Source organism: Bombina bombina, chromosome 4, assembly GCF_027579735.1.
Source record: "Bombina bombina isolate aBomBom1 chromosome 4, aBomBom1.pri, whole genome shotgun sequence".
Classification (NCBI taxonomy): domain Eukaryota; kingdom Metazoa; phylum Chordata; class Amphibia; order Anura; family Bombinatoridae; genus Bombina; species Bombina bombina.
Window position 1 is genome coordinate 639,114,100 of NC_069502.1, and position 14,142 is coordinate 639,128,241.

The window sequence follows — 14,142 nt, forward strand, 5'->3', positions numbered from 1 at the left end:
GCAGAAATGCTTCTAGTAAAAGTCATGGCTGTGTCAGTGACAGCTTTTACTGTACATGGGGCAATCATTTAAAGACTGAGACTACTCAAATAGCCAGTAGTGGCATGTATTCAACAGTGTTTGCATGCAGGTGTGTTGTGTGCGCACATATGTAAGATTACCATATTAATGCTTTAAAAGATGACCCTTATAACAAACAAATAACTTATATCAGCGGCCTTTAAATGGTTTGAAAATATTTCCTTATAAGAACCCTGACACATGTATTTTTCATAAAGGTCCCTTTTAAAGCAGCAATATGGCAACCCAATACATATGCCCTCTCATTGTTGTAATAAAGAAAACACTAAGCAGAGGGTTATACTTAAAGGGACATTAAACACTAAATAAATGATAGATAGAATGATGTAAAGAAAAGATATCATCAGCTGTTTAAATAGTGACAAAAAAAGTGTAAAGTTGTAATGCCTATAAAACAATGGGAGCTGCCATGTTGTACCTTAGGTTACTTTCTCTATTGTGTCCAATTAGGGACAGTTATAAACAGGTCACTAGAGTGTGCAGCCAATGGCTGTGTGGAATATAACAGTGTTCTGCACTTCCATTTGTAAGAAGAAGTGAAAAGTTCCCAATTTCAGAATGGAATTACAGGAAAAGGGGAAAAAATAAATAATGAAAGTATATTGTAGAGTTGTTATTTTTTTTAATATATACGACTTAACAGTAATGATGGCAATAGATATTATTCATAATTGTATTGCTTCCTGTCACAGCCCTACACATCTGGAGCCTATAAAGGAAGGCGTATTAAGCTTAATTTCATGAATCTTCTAGAGCAACATGAGCTGGCTTAGTGTTTAGTGAATGCAAGAGAAACAGGCAGTCAGCTTTGCTCATTTTCAGAAGAGGGCAGAATGCAACTTAATTTACCAACACGTCAGCTCTCTCAATTACCTGAAGACAAGGGCTACACTAAGACTTTCTAAGTGCTCATTTTGCAAGAAAACAAGTACATTGTTTGCTGTTTTTTACACAACCTGTTTACCTTGATTTATCATATTTATTTATGTTTTACTAAAGGAGCACTTTTTAAAATCCATTTAATCTATCAGCAAAACAGTAATAGCTAGAAATGAGCAAATATTCATTATTCATTTATTGCTGAATAGAGTTGAATTTGAGTATTTTGGCACCGGATTAGTGTGGATTTGCACAGATCCGCATGTGTTGCGCATTGACACAAATCTGGCAACGAAAATAGCCCAAATACATGCAAATACATGAACTGAAAAAAATGCTTCTTTACAATGATGAAATTCACTCATGCATTTCAGTCATGTTTTACATCCCTTTATAGCTAGAGATAAATTGTTTAGAGATAAATAGCCTATTTAGGCTTACTTTATTTGTGTTGAAAAAAAATAATTTAAAATTTTTCAAAAATTACTGAAAAGAATATTAACCTATAAAATTAATTAAAAATGTTAACAATAAAATAATAAACAGGTTACACATATTATGCATATTTTCAAGCACATCTGCATCAATACACAGTATATTTTTAGGTTTTTTTTAAATAGAAATGTAGAACAAAATGGCATCCTGTAACGGCATGTAGCAAAAATCGAGTCAAAGTTAAGCCAAACCAAATGCTTTAAAAATATACAAATGTGTATATATTTGCTTTTAAACCACATGAAATTTTTAATTTTGTCATTTAATCAGATTTTTTATAAAGATAAGTTTGGGATTTTTGTGTGTGAAATTGCTCCTTTTTATGCTTCTGTTATAAGTAAATGTTACAGGGTGTCCAAATAAAGAATCAGAAAAAAAATACCAAAAAAAAATACAAAAAAGAAAATAGAGGGACGCACTCAACTGAGACAGAACAAAAAGTTTGAAAAACTTCCTTGCCAGTCTTTTTTAAGCACACTATGCCTATTTACAGAGGAGAAATATCCTGTAGCATATCAGTCTGATCCTGCCCAATGACAGTCCAGCCCCAATACACCAGGTAATTCTCCTCTGAACAAGAGAGAACAACAAACCCCAGATGTAGGTTTCGGACTCTATGTGCCTCGTTAGTGAGGTGCAGTTGCATCTCTCATGTGCATGTGTGCAAGGAGTCCAAGTCTGGTTTCCCTTTTTACTCTTATGGTGACGTGACACAAGAGCAAATTTGAATACAAAGATTTAACACATCTCCATTTAATCATGGGTGCTGCCATTATAGAACCTAGGTCACACTGCAGGTATCTGAAGGAGAGTTGCTGCACATGTGCAAACACATCCGCACTGGAAGGAAGTCAAAAATAGATTTCAACATGGCGGCACTCATGATTAGAGGGGGGTATGTTAAATGATTTTTTGTTTATTGTGTCTTTAACACAAACTGGTTTAATTGAAAATAGGCACTTTAGTTGAAGGACATTTTATGCCCCTTAAAATGTATTTAATCTTTCTGGCAATATTTAACTTCTATATTATTAACTAAATGTATTTTGAAGGTTTTCTTCACTGCGATATAACTGCCTCTCAAGTACACCCTCAACATACATCAGTTCATAAAACTTGATGTACAATACTATTACTGTACATCAAGTTTTAGACTTAAAAAATGTTTAAAAAAAAAAAAAACAGAATAAAAAGAAACCTGACCCTGCTGGACATTGTGGTGTCAGGATATCCTCACACTCCTCTTCAACCCAACTTTTGTTTCCTAGAAGAAAAAAAAATTCTACATGAATGTATTCTATTTTAATAAAATGGATAAGACTGCCCATTCTGAAAAATAAAGAGAAACGTAGTGATATAATAGGTGCATTCTGTGTGGCCTGTTATATGCACTGTATTATCAAACTAAAACATAACATGAGTGCACTGTGCACATGGTAATGTCTGTAGCTGTTGAAATAAATTATAAATATAAAATGCTGTATGCTAAATCTAGTAGGACAGGGACTAACCAATTTAATTTAAAAAATTAAATTTGATAGCCAGGAAGAAGCTAGCCATGTTTTTTTTTATTCAAAATCAAAAAACACAAAGATGTATATAAAGGCAGGAGAACAAATTTTAGAAATTTCTAATAAAAACAAAAAATATTTACTGTACATAAAACTAAATTTATGCTTACCTGATAAAAAAAAAATTTGTTTTTGTTGTGAGAGCCCACAAGCTGAGATTCAACTCCTGACCACTAGGAGGAGGCAAAGATTCCCACAGCTCTAAAAGAACTTAATCTCTCCCACCTCTCTGGTATTCTAGTCTGATGCATAGCCAAGAAAGGAGAAGTGGAAAGGTAGTAAAGGACAAAGCTGGGAAAATGAGGTACTAGAACTGCCGTGGACTTATCAGATAGGCATAAACTTGTTTTTTTCATAAGGTGGTAAAACTCCATGTTTACTAATCAGCTATTTCACCTGTGTTCTAGTTCAGATCTCCTCAAAATCTCACCTGTTAGGGAGGCCTGAGGAAAGGTTTGAAAACCAGTGCTTTAGAGGCAAAAGCAGCATTCAACTGGTTAGAATGAAGGTTTGCAATCCATTTTCAGGAACTGCAATGTTGAACTAGGTAAGTTGCCTGCAAAATAAACAGTATAATTATAACCAGTGGATCTACCCTCTAAAGGATATTGTACTTGGGATAGACTGTTTTTGTATAAATATAACCGTACAATAATAATGTTGCAAGATGTAAGAAAGATTTTAAGATTAAAATCTGAGTATATATGAGAATAATGGGATAAAACACCCCTTTTTTATAGTAAAATGAATGATTAATTAAGATTAATATCCCGGCTAAAAAAAACTAATCTTACTACTTTTAAGTGAAGGTGGCAAGTATTACAGGTGGCAAAGAACACAGGTGTGTTGCCTCAGCTTGCGACAGAGTTAAAAAAAAGTGGTGGGAATAGTGCGGCTATAATAATTGAAGGGCCGTTAAACCACCTACATAAAACAGTTCATTAACATAGAGCACATAAACAAAACTGAACACACTGACAGTCATGCTCTTAAAATAAAATGGCTCTTAGGTGACCGAGCGATATACCTGCACGCACACTATCTGCACTTCACAAGGTGAGGTGCGCTATCTCAGCACACACAACACAGCCAAGAGCAAACTAACACAGACTGACTCACACAACTCCAGGGGGCAGAAATATTAAATTATTCAATATTTAATATTCAGTCATTCTCTAGATTGTAGAGATTATAGTGCTGACTTCACAGGGGCAGAACTCACTGAATTTTCTAAGAAAAGGGAAGTAACCTAGAAATCCCAGAGAGAAGGTAACTGGAGAACCCCTGGGGCTAATATAAAGGCTCCATTTGCATCAATTGCAAATTAAACTGAAATGTTTTCACTACAATTTAACTTGCTTTTGTCTATATTTTAGTAGATATTATTTTTCTGTTAGTTAAAACAAATTTACTGTGAGTTTTGAGCAAACTTTACCTGCATACAGCTGGCGAGACAAATCAGTAAGACCAGCTTGTTTAAAATGCTTAGAGAATTTCACAAAACTTGTGAGAGAGCTTCGGACATACCCTGGGAACTCCCTTGTTCAGCCCAGGGAACTGCCCTTTCCCTCCCACTTTCTGAAAGTGTAAGTTTTAGTTTGCCATTCAGCAAATACAAGGTGCAATGTAATTTGCAAAAGCTACACAAAACATACAAAGGGCTAGATTTATCAAGCTGGGACGGACAGGGGCATACATATTCGCCCCTGTCCATCCCAGCTCGCCTCTGGCGGGCAGCAATCCGCTGGCGGAATTTACCATTGAACGCAATCGCTATCAATGTCGCCCCCTGCCCACGCACAGCCAATCACGGGCGTGCAGAAGCTGTCAATCTCCCTGGTCAGACGACACCAGGGAGATTGAAATATACTGACTGCAGGTTCTCTTGTGTGTGTGTATATATATATATATATATATATATATATATATATATACACACACATATTACCACAAATATATACAGTATCTCACAAAAGTGAGTACACCCCTCACATTTCTGTAAATATTTTATTATATCCTTTCATGTGTCAACACTGAAATAATGACACTATGCTACATTGTAAGGTAGTTAGTGTGCAGCCTGTATAACAGTGTAAATTTGCTGCCCCCTCAAAATAACTCAACACACAGCCATTAATGTCTAAACCGTTTTGCAACAAAAGTGAGTACATCCCTAATATTTACAAAAATATGAGGGGTGTACTCACTTTTATGAGATACTGTATGTATATAATCATTTACATACATATATATTTACATTGCGTATATATTTACATTGCGGTGTATGGGAACACACAGTTCTCTTAGACCGCAATGTAAAGGCATTTTTAAGTGCCGTTTTTTTTTTTCTAACACCCCACTTCCACCAACTTTAAAGCCCCAAAACTGACTAGTGCAGTTTGTTTTGTTTGTTTATTTTAAAAAATGCTACATTTTTTTTAAATAAAAAACTACAATGACATCTATTTTGAGGGCATTTGGGGCACTTTTAGGAAATTTTCGGAGCTCCACTTGCAATCTAGCTCAGTATCTTTAAAACCTCCTTAAGTAAATCTCGTAAACTATCCATAGTGAAATGGAAAGAAACTTCCTCAGACTCCTTATCAGATTCTGGGGAATAATCCTCAGATAATACCTCTTTGTCTGATGCTGACAAAGATCTGGTTAGATCGGACTTCTGAGCTTGTCTAACTAATGACAGGCTGACAGAGAAACTGCCCTTGAGGGAAGAACTGGAAACATTTTTAAATTTGCGCTTGCACTTACTTGCAGGCGGGATAGCAGCAATAGTTTAAAGCCCAACTACAGTCTGTGGTTTCTCAAACTGTGGGGCAAACTCAGTCACACCACCATGAGTGACATAAACTGGAGGGGGTCCACCTGAGGAGCAGGACCTGACACTCGAGAATGGTCCTGCAAAACTGATGCAAGGCAGGGACCACAAAGCTGAGCTGGGGGTCACACAGTAGCTGCTTTGCAGAATAAACACCTATCAGGGGGAAACAAGATGTTTGAGGATTCCTCCTCATGGGGAACCTCCCTGATGGCTGCAGTCCCCGAGAGATCCCTTCCCTTGTACTCTCCTAACCTCTAATATGAATAAAGTCCTATTGCGCAAATTCAAACAAGTACCCACAAATTTGAGTACAGGGTACACTAATATATGTTCATGAAATTACAACTAGCCAGTTGCCACGGGAGAACGAAGCCACCACCACCTGACAGCATACTCTGTGTGAAGGCGTAGATGATATAAAATTACATCGGGCTACCTTAGCCTCCACACTCACAGCGAGCACTGAAACCGAAGTCTGCATATAATATATAACTCTGTGTTCCGCTAAGTGTAAACGGATCACAGAGCACCAACACATGCCATCAATCCCAACCCTGGAGCTGGGGATTGCAAAAGTGAAAGTTTGCCAAAACACAAGCAGCAAAAACCATCCCCCTCACACTGAGGTTGAATTATCAAGCCGTCAACTATGCTGCATTTGACGGCACCAATACGCTCCCCTAACATCGCTTAACATCACGGCCGCAGACCTGAATACGATCTCCATATTTATAAAAAAAAGCTGCCAAAAAGCCGTGCACCAAGTACAGGGCGATGAGCAGCGGACTGTTGTTAACGAACAGTCATCGATCTCGCTGCTATTTGGCTTTTTCCCAAGTTTATTTATACCCTGTCACTAAACGCCGCCACTATACTAAAATATTTAACCCCTATCCCGCTGCTTCCGGACCCCGCCGCAACTAAATAAAGTTATTAACCCCTATCCCGCTGCTCCCAGAGCCCACCGCAACTCTAATAAAGTTATTAACCCCTATCCCCCCGCTCCCGGCTTCGCTGAGGACTTCTGACGCTTGCATGAGGATGGATGTCCAGTCTTCGAAAACTGTAAGTGGATCTTCGGGGGTAAGTGTTAAGTTTTTTTAAGGGTTTATTGGGTGGGTTTCAATTTTAGGTTAGGGAATTTGGGCAGTAAAAGAGCTTAATGCCCATACAAATGCCCTTTTCAGGGCAATGGGGAGCTTAGGTTTATTTGGGGGGTTTGGTTGTGTGGGTGGTGGGTTTTACTGTTGGGGGGTATTTGTATTTATTTTAACAGGTAAAAGAGCTGATTTCTTTGAGGCAATGCCCCGCAAAAGGCCCTTTTAAGGGCCATTGGTAGTTTAGTGTAGGCTAGGGTTTTTTTAATTTTGGGCGGCTTTCTATTTTATAGGGCTATTAGATTAGGTCTAATTAGTTTAAATATTTGATAATTTATTTTTTATTTTGTGTAACTTAGTGTTTTTTATTTTGTGTAACTTAGTTGTTATTTTTTTGTAACTTAGTAATTTCTAATAGTAGATTTAAATAACTTGAGTAGGGTTAGGTTTTTAAATATGTAATATAGTTATTTTAATTGTTAGTTTAATGTAATTTTAGTGTAACAGTTAGGGTAGGTTAATTAATAGTTTAATATAGTTTAATGTAATTGAAGGATAATAGTAAGGGTAGGTTAATTAGTAGTTTAATATAGTTTATTTTAATTCTAAAGGTAAGTTTAAATGTATTATAAGATAGGGATGAGTTAATATTTAATGTAAAGTTAGCGGGTTGTTAGGTTTAGGGGTTAATAGCTTAATTTAGTTTATGGCGATGTGGGGGGCTGGCGGTTTAGGGGTTAATAGGTTTAGTAAGTGGTAGTGATGTGGGAGACCAGGGGTTTGGGGTTAATACATTTATTTAGTTGCAGAGGGGTCCGGGAGCGGCGGGATAGGGGTTAATAACTTTATTAGAGTTGCGGTGGGCTCCGAGAGCGGAGGGATAGGGGTTAATACATTTATTTAGTTGCGGCGGTGTCAGGGAGCGGCGGGATAGGGGTTAATAACATTATGTAGGTGGCGGCGATGTCAGGGCGGCAGATTAGGGGTGTTTAGACTCTGGCTTATATTAGGGTGTTAGGTGTAAACGTAATGTGTTTTCTACCATAGAAATCAATGGGATATCTGGCAGCATCGAACATGAGCTTTCGCTGCTTTCAGACTCCCATTGATTCATATGGCATCTGCGGCCTCCAGGGTGGCGGATTGAAAACCTGGTACGCTGGGCTGGAATAGTGGCGAGTGTACCTGTTAGAAGTTAGACAAATGGCAAAAGTTGTCAGATAGTGCCGAATGTGTATTCGGAACATCTGTAATGACGTAAGCATCAATCTGTGTCGGATTGAGACAGGCGCATCGTATGTTACGTCACAAATTTCAACTTTTGCCGGTCTGTAGGCTTTGATAAATGGGTCGAATCAGGCTCGCCACAATTATGCTGCAGAATTCCAGCGTAATTTGCGGTTGACGGTTTGATAAATATCCCTTAGTGTCTCAATTGATATAGCCCCTGTATGAGAGCCCGACAGCAAAGGGATATGAGAGCAGCATATTAAAGCTGGTCCTGTAGGCAGCACACAATCCCAGCACTAACTAAGTAAAGGGAGGCAACATAGCAGTAAAGTTATTCCCCAGCACTCACTCACTGAGTGCCCTCTCAGAAAAGGATATGGCCCCAGGAAGTTACTTACCTCCATCAGAGTCGTCCCTTCTGACATGTAACAAACAGAGAAGGACAGGTATAAGGAGAAGTGCAATGTCTGACCAAACAGGGGAGGCAAAGGAACTTCCCTGTGAAACCCACTGGCTATAGTTTGTGACTCAACCCCAACAAGAGGAAGAAACTACGCACAAACATCGCCCTCCTACAACCTTCTCTTCTAGAAACTGTCCACTGAAGGAGTGAAGCTGAAATCTTCTTATAATTCAGCAGCATCTCAATCCGTGCCTACTACTTGAAGAGGCAAAGAAATACTGAGAGGGAAAGGGAAGTAGGAGGGATAGTTAAAGTGAATGTAAAGTTGAGTGTTCTCGCTCAAGTCATAGAATTTAAAAATATTAGTGAGACTTTCTTTTATCAAATTGGTAATATATCCTGATCTTCTGAGATTTTTACCTTTTAATGCTATAACAAAAGCACTGTTCCTCTGCCCGCCATAGTCCTCAATTGATTGGGCGTTTAGCCCCTTTGCAAAAACATCACGGCCCGGGGGGGAAACGATTAGTGGATTGCAGATCCGTCATCTGTCAATCAATTAAGCAATATAGCGGGCAGAGGAACGGCACTTATCGTTATAGCATTAAAAGGTAAAAAATCTCAAGAAGATCAGGATATATTACCAAATTGAATGAAAAGGAAAGTCTCACTATTTTTTTAAAATCTATCCTATGACTTGAGTGAGTATGCTCAAGTTTACATTCACTTTAAACTCTGGTGTAGGGTGTCTTTGCCTCCTCCCGGTGGCCAGGTGATGAAATTCCCAGAAGAAAGGACTGTGGACTCTCACTACCATTAGAAAGAAATAGTGATATACCCAGCATATTTATAATCATAATACCAAAGGAGTGTGTCTCTAAAACAATGAGTTTAAATTGTGCTTATCTATATGAAATTATGTTACAATGCTATTATTTGTTATTTAATTTTTCTTAAATTCATCATAAAGGAACAAAAAAAAATGACGTGGCTATCTGTCTCTGATATAACATTGCCAGTAAGTTTATGCTTTTACATTTTATCACACAATGCTATTTTAGTCTAAGCTCAGCACCTTTTACTATGCCCCAGGAAGAAGATGACGTGCATATGACTGTGGTACAATGGGACGCAAGCGTGTCTACACACCAACCAGTTTACCAGTAAGTTTCCAAATAAAAAAGGTCACATATGCTCATTAAGAGGTAGCCTCTGACTAGCCACAGAAAAGTAGAATATGTACACATATTTAGGAGGTTTTTCAAGGGATATATCCCTGGACTACTCTTGATTTCCAAAACCCTGCAATTACAGTATTTTATTTTGTAAAGAGAAGTTTGTCAATTCAGTGTTTAAATGTGGATAAATACTATAGGGCCTATCTATCAAGCTCCGAAAGGAGCTTGACGGCCCGTGTTTCTGGCGAGTCTTCAGACTCACCAGAAACAGCAGTTATGAAGCAGCAGTCACAAAGACCGCTGCTCCATAATCCTGTCCGCCTGCTCTGAGCAGGCGGACAGGAATCGCAACAATTCAACCCGATCGAGTGCGATCAGGTTGATCGACACCCCCTGCTGGCGGCCCATTGGCCACGAGTCTGCAGGGGGCGGTGTTGCACCAGCAGCTCTTGTGAGCTGCTGGTGCAATGCTGAATACGGAGAGCGTATTGATCTCCGTATTCAGCAGGGTCTGGCGGACCTGATCCGGATCAGGTCCGCCAGACTTTGTTAAATAGAGGCCTGTAAATGTATACAATCTACGATTCCTTTAAAATGTTTAACAATTATAAAATATGACACACATTTAAAGCTTATTTTATAAACTAAGTATGTTGCATATCTGAACATCCTAACAAATAAGGTGACTTTATCCACAGATAAGCTGAAGCAGGGTATGGCTGGTCAATAACCATTTTTATTATGCCACAGTTACAAACATACCACATCCTTATAAGTTCTAACAAGAATAAAACAGCTGTGCATGTGTGGTTTTCTTTTACTCTAGGAGTTTAGAGAAGTTATTCCTACACTCCATTTAAGCTGCCTCATTTGAATATCTTTACCCAGAAAACCTTGCTCCAAGGAAAACACTGTTAGTGTACAATGTCTAAGGTAAAAAAGTCACTCATTTGTTTGGATGAACAGATATGCAACAGAACGAATTGAAGCATACAAGCAAAATACAGAAATGGGTTGTAAAATTGAACACTAGATATTAAAAAGACAGTCAAATCCAAAAAAAACTTTCATGATTCATATAGGGCATGTAATTTTAAGCAACTTTCCAATTTACTTTTATGATTAATTTTGCTTTGTTTTCTTGGTATTCTTAGTTGAAAGCTAAACCTAGAAGGTTTATATGCTAATTTCTTAGACCTTGAAGGCCGCCTCTAATCTAAATGTATTTTGACAGTTTTTCACCACGACAGGACGTTTGTTCATGCACGTGAATTTACCGAGGAGTGAGCACTGATTGGCTAAAATGGAAGTCAGTCAAAAGAACTGAAATAAGGGGTCAGTCTGCAGAGACTTAGATACAAGATAATCACAGAGGTAAAACGTGTATTATTATAACTGTGTTGGTTGTGCAAAACTGGGGAATGGGTAATTAAGGGATTATCTATTTTTTAAAACAACAAAAATTCTGGTGTTGACTGTCCCTTTAAGGGGTCATATGCCGGGCGGACATGATTCGCTGTAGTGAATCATGTCCACCTGGCATTGCTAAATGCCAACAGCATACTCTGTCGGCATTTAATGTTGCACAAGCATTTCTTGTGAAATGCTTGTACAATGCCGCCCTCTGCACATTCGCGGACAAACGGCCGCTAGTAGGGGATGTCAATCATCCCAATCGTATCTATTAGATGGTGGACAAGTTAAGGAGCAGCGGTCTTACGACTGCTGCTTCTTAACTTATGTTTCCGGTGAGCCGGAAACATCGGACAGATCCGCTTAAATCTAGCCCTAAGAGTACAATAAATCTGTAAATCAGAAAATGTGTCAATGTCTTGTCATCTATATGCCGTTTATTCAAATATTTTGATTCTATAAATGATTGCTTTAAAAACAAAAAACACCCACATTTACCTCTACAGATAGCGTTATAATTTACACAGCAGTCTTGTTTCTCTATGCAGTCATCAGAACAGGAGCAGAGACTCCTAGCTAATCTCTTTTCACCACAGCGTAATTTGTCACAGGTCCAAACATGCTCTGAAATCAGGAAAAAACGTGATAAATATTAGCATATTACACACAGAACATTAATATCTGCTCTATTGTTTCACATCCAAATGGTCTGCTTTTAAAATCCCCAATCTGCTTTTAATAAGGTTTATGCAAAAACACAGTATTTGTGAAGTACTAACCTCATTACCAGTGATAAACTGGGAGTAAGTTTTTAAAAGGTTTATACTGAATTTTTATATCAGTATCTGTGCATAGTCATCTTTATAGTAGTGTCTATTACATGCAGTTATATGAAAATGTGTGTATACTGTTCTCAGCATGTCTGCTCCCTTATGTAACTATAGGCAGTGGCTACACTGGGAATTTCTAAGTGCTCATTTTGCAAGAAAACAAGAAAGTTCCTTGCTGTTTTTTAACACAATCTGTTTTTTTAGGTTTACTTTGGTTTAACATTTTTTAAAATAATTGAGCACTGTTTAATATCCCTTAAATATAATCAACAAAGATTTACTAACAATTCTGCATTGGCAATTGCATCTCTGCCTTCTGGATAAGATTAAATGCAGACATCTGCATTTGCAAGAACCTTTGCCACTACTGCTTAGAATAAATTCACTACAAGTCTATACCCTGTGCAAACAAATCTACCTTTATGTCACCTATAAATTCCCAAATATAGCATCTAAATAAAAAGCATTTGTCCATCATTCCTAAGGCCAATCCATATAACTTCTAGGAAAAAATTGAAAGGGACAGTAAGTCAAATTTAAACTTTCAGGATCTAGATAGGGCATGTGATTTTAAACAACTTTCCAGTTTACTTTTATCATCAAATTTGCTCTCTTGGTATTCTTTGGTGAAAGCTAAACCTAGGTAGGCAAATATGATAATTTATACATCGTTGAAGGCCGCATCTTATATCAGTGCATTTTAACAGTTTTTCACAGCTAGACAGCGCTAGTTCATGTGTGCCATATAGATAATATTGTGCTCACGCACACAGTATTTTAACTTTTCCTTGGAAAGAAAAAAAGGGAGATAAAATACGGTGGCAGTACCAGCCCAAGGGGGTTTGATCAATAGTACAAACTCAATTTTTAGCTGTCATATCTGAGTGCAGTTTGCGTACATAAATTAATCCCAAATCAGACAGATTGGAAGACGAATATAGGTCATTTTTTCCTTTTTTTCCCTTTTTTTATATATTTTTTAAATATAAAGTTTGAGTCATTTGCCCCCTTTTTTGTAATTTTGCTGTATGGTTTTTTTGTATGGTTTTTAAATTAATTTTGTATGAATGAATTTGGGTATTTTTTAAATGAATGCATTTGGATATTTTATGTTTTAAAAGTGTTTTATTGAGATACCAAAATTTGAAGGATTCATATAATGATTAGAAGAACAATGTATCATTAATACATTGCTAATTTCTTAGACCTTGAACACAACAGGGCAATAGTTCATGTGTTTCACATAGATAACATTGAGCTCACGCACGTGAATTTACCGTGGAGTGAGCACTGATTGGCTAATATGCAAGTCTGTCAAATGAACTGAAATAAGGGGGCAGTCTGCAGAGGCTTAGATACAAGGTAATTACAGAGGGAAAACGTGTATTATAACTGTGTTGGTTGTGCAAAACTGGGGAATGGGTAATAAAGGGATTATCTATCTTTTAAAACAATAACAATTCTATTGTAGACTGTCCCTTTAAGTTCCTATTGTTTTAGATGGTTTGAGCACATGTATACATTGTATATTTATATTGCATTTACTATTCCTTTGTTGCCGATTTTTCTCTAGAGATACATATCCTCTTACGGTTCAAATACCAATAGAAATATCTATACAGCCCCCCCCTTGTAGCTTTGTTAACACCCCTTTTCAACAAACTGCCATTTAAGAAAATAGATCTACATTTTCATTGTTTTTGTGCTTCAATTTTAGCTCTTCTTTTATATCTTATTTTTATGCCAATAGATATAATTTTTGTTTTTCTTTTATATATTATTTTGCACTCCATTATATATATTTTTTATCACCCAATACATATTATTTCTGCATTCCAATATAAATTATTATTGCGCTCCAATGAACATTATTATTGCGCTTTGTTATATATTATTTTTGCACCCTATAGATTCTAGAGCCATTTTTGTAACTTTGCTTCTACAACTGGTAGAGAATCGATTTCTATGGTGAACTTTAATGCAGGCGCTTGCAGGAGAACTTTCAGTTCTCTATAGGAGAATCTTAATGATACATTTGTAACTAGGAGAATAATTGAGAACTATATGAAATGCGACTAAAAGGATCTAGTTTAACCCTTTTTTGGAGCACTTAGGAGATTTTTAGAGTT

At 37.2% G+C, this 14,142-nt stretch overlaps 1 protein-coding gene across 1 annotated transcript in view; it reads right to left on the minus strand.

Moving 5' to 3' along the window:
* ENPP1 (ectonucleotide pyrophosphatase/phosphodiesterase 1) overlaps positions 1-14,142 on the minus strand; it is a 309,412-nt gene that overhangs the window by 168,540 nt on the left and 126,730 nt on the right. Inside the window, 2 exon segments of the mRNA XM_053710676.1 lie at positions 2,659-2,719; positions 11,682-11,807. Coding sequence (XP_053566651.1) covers positions 2,659-2,719; positions 11,682-11,807 — 187 coding nt within the window.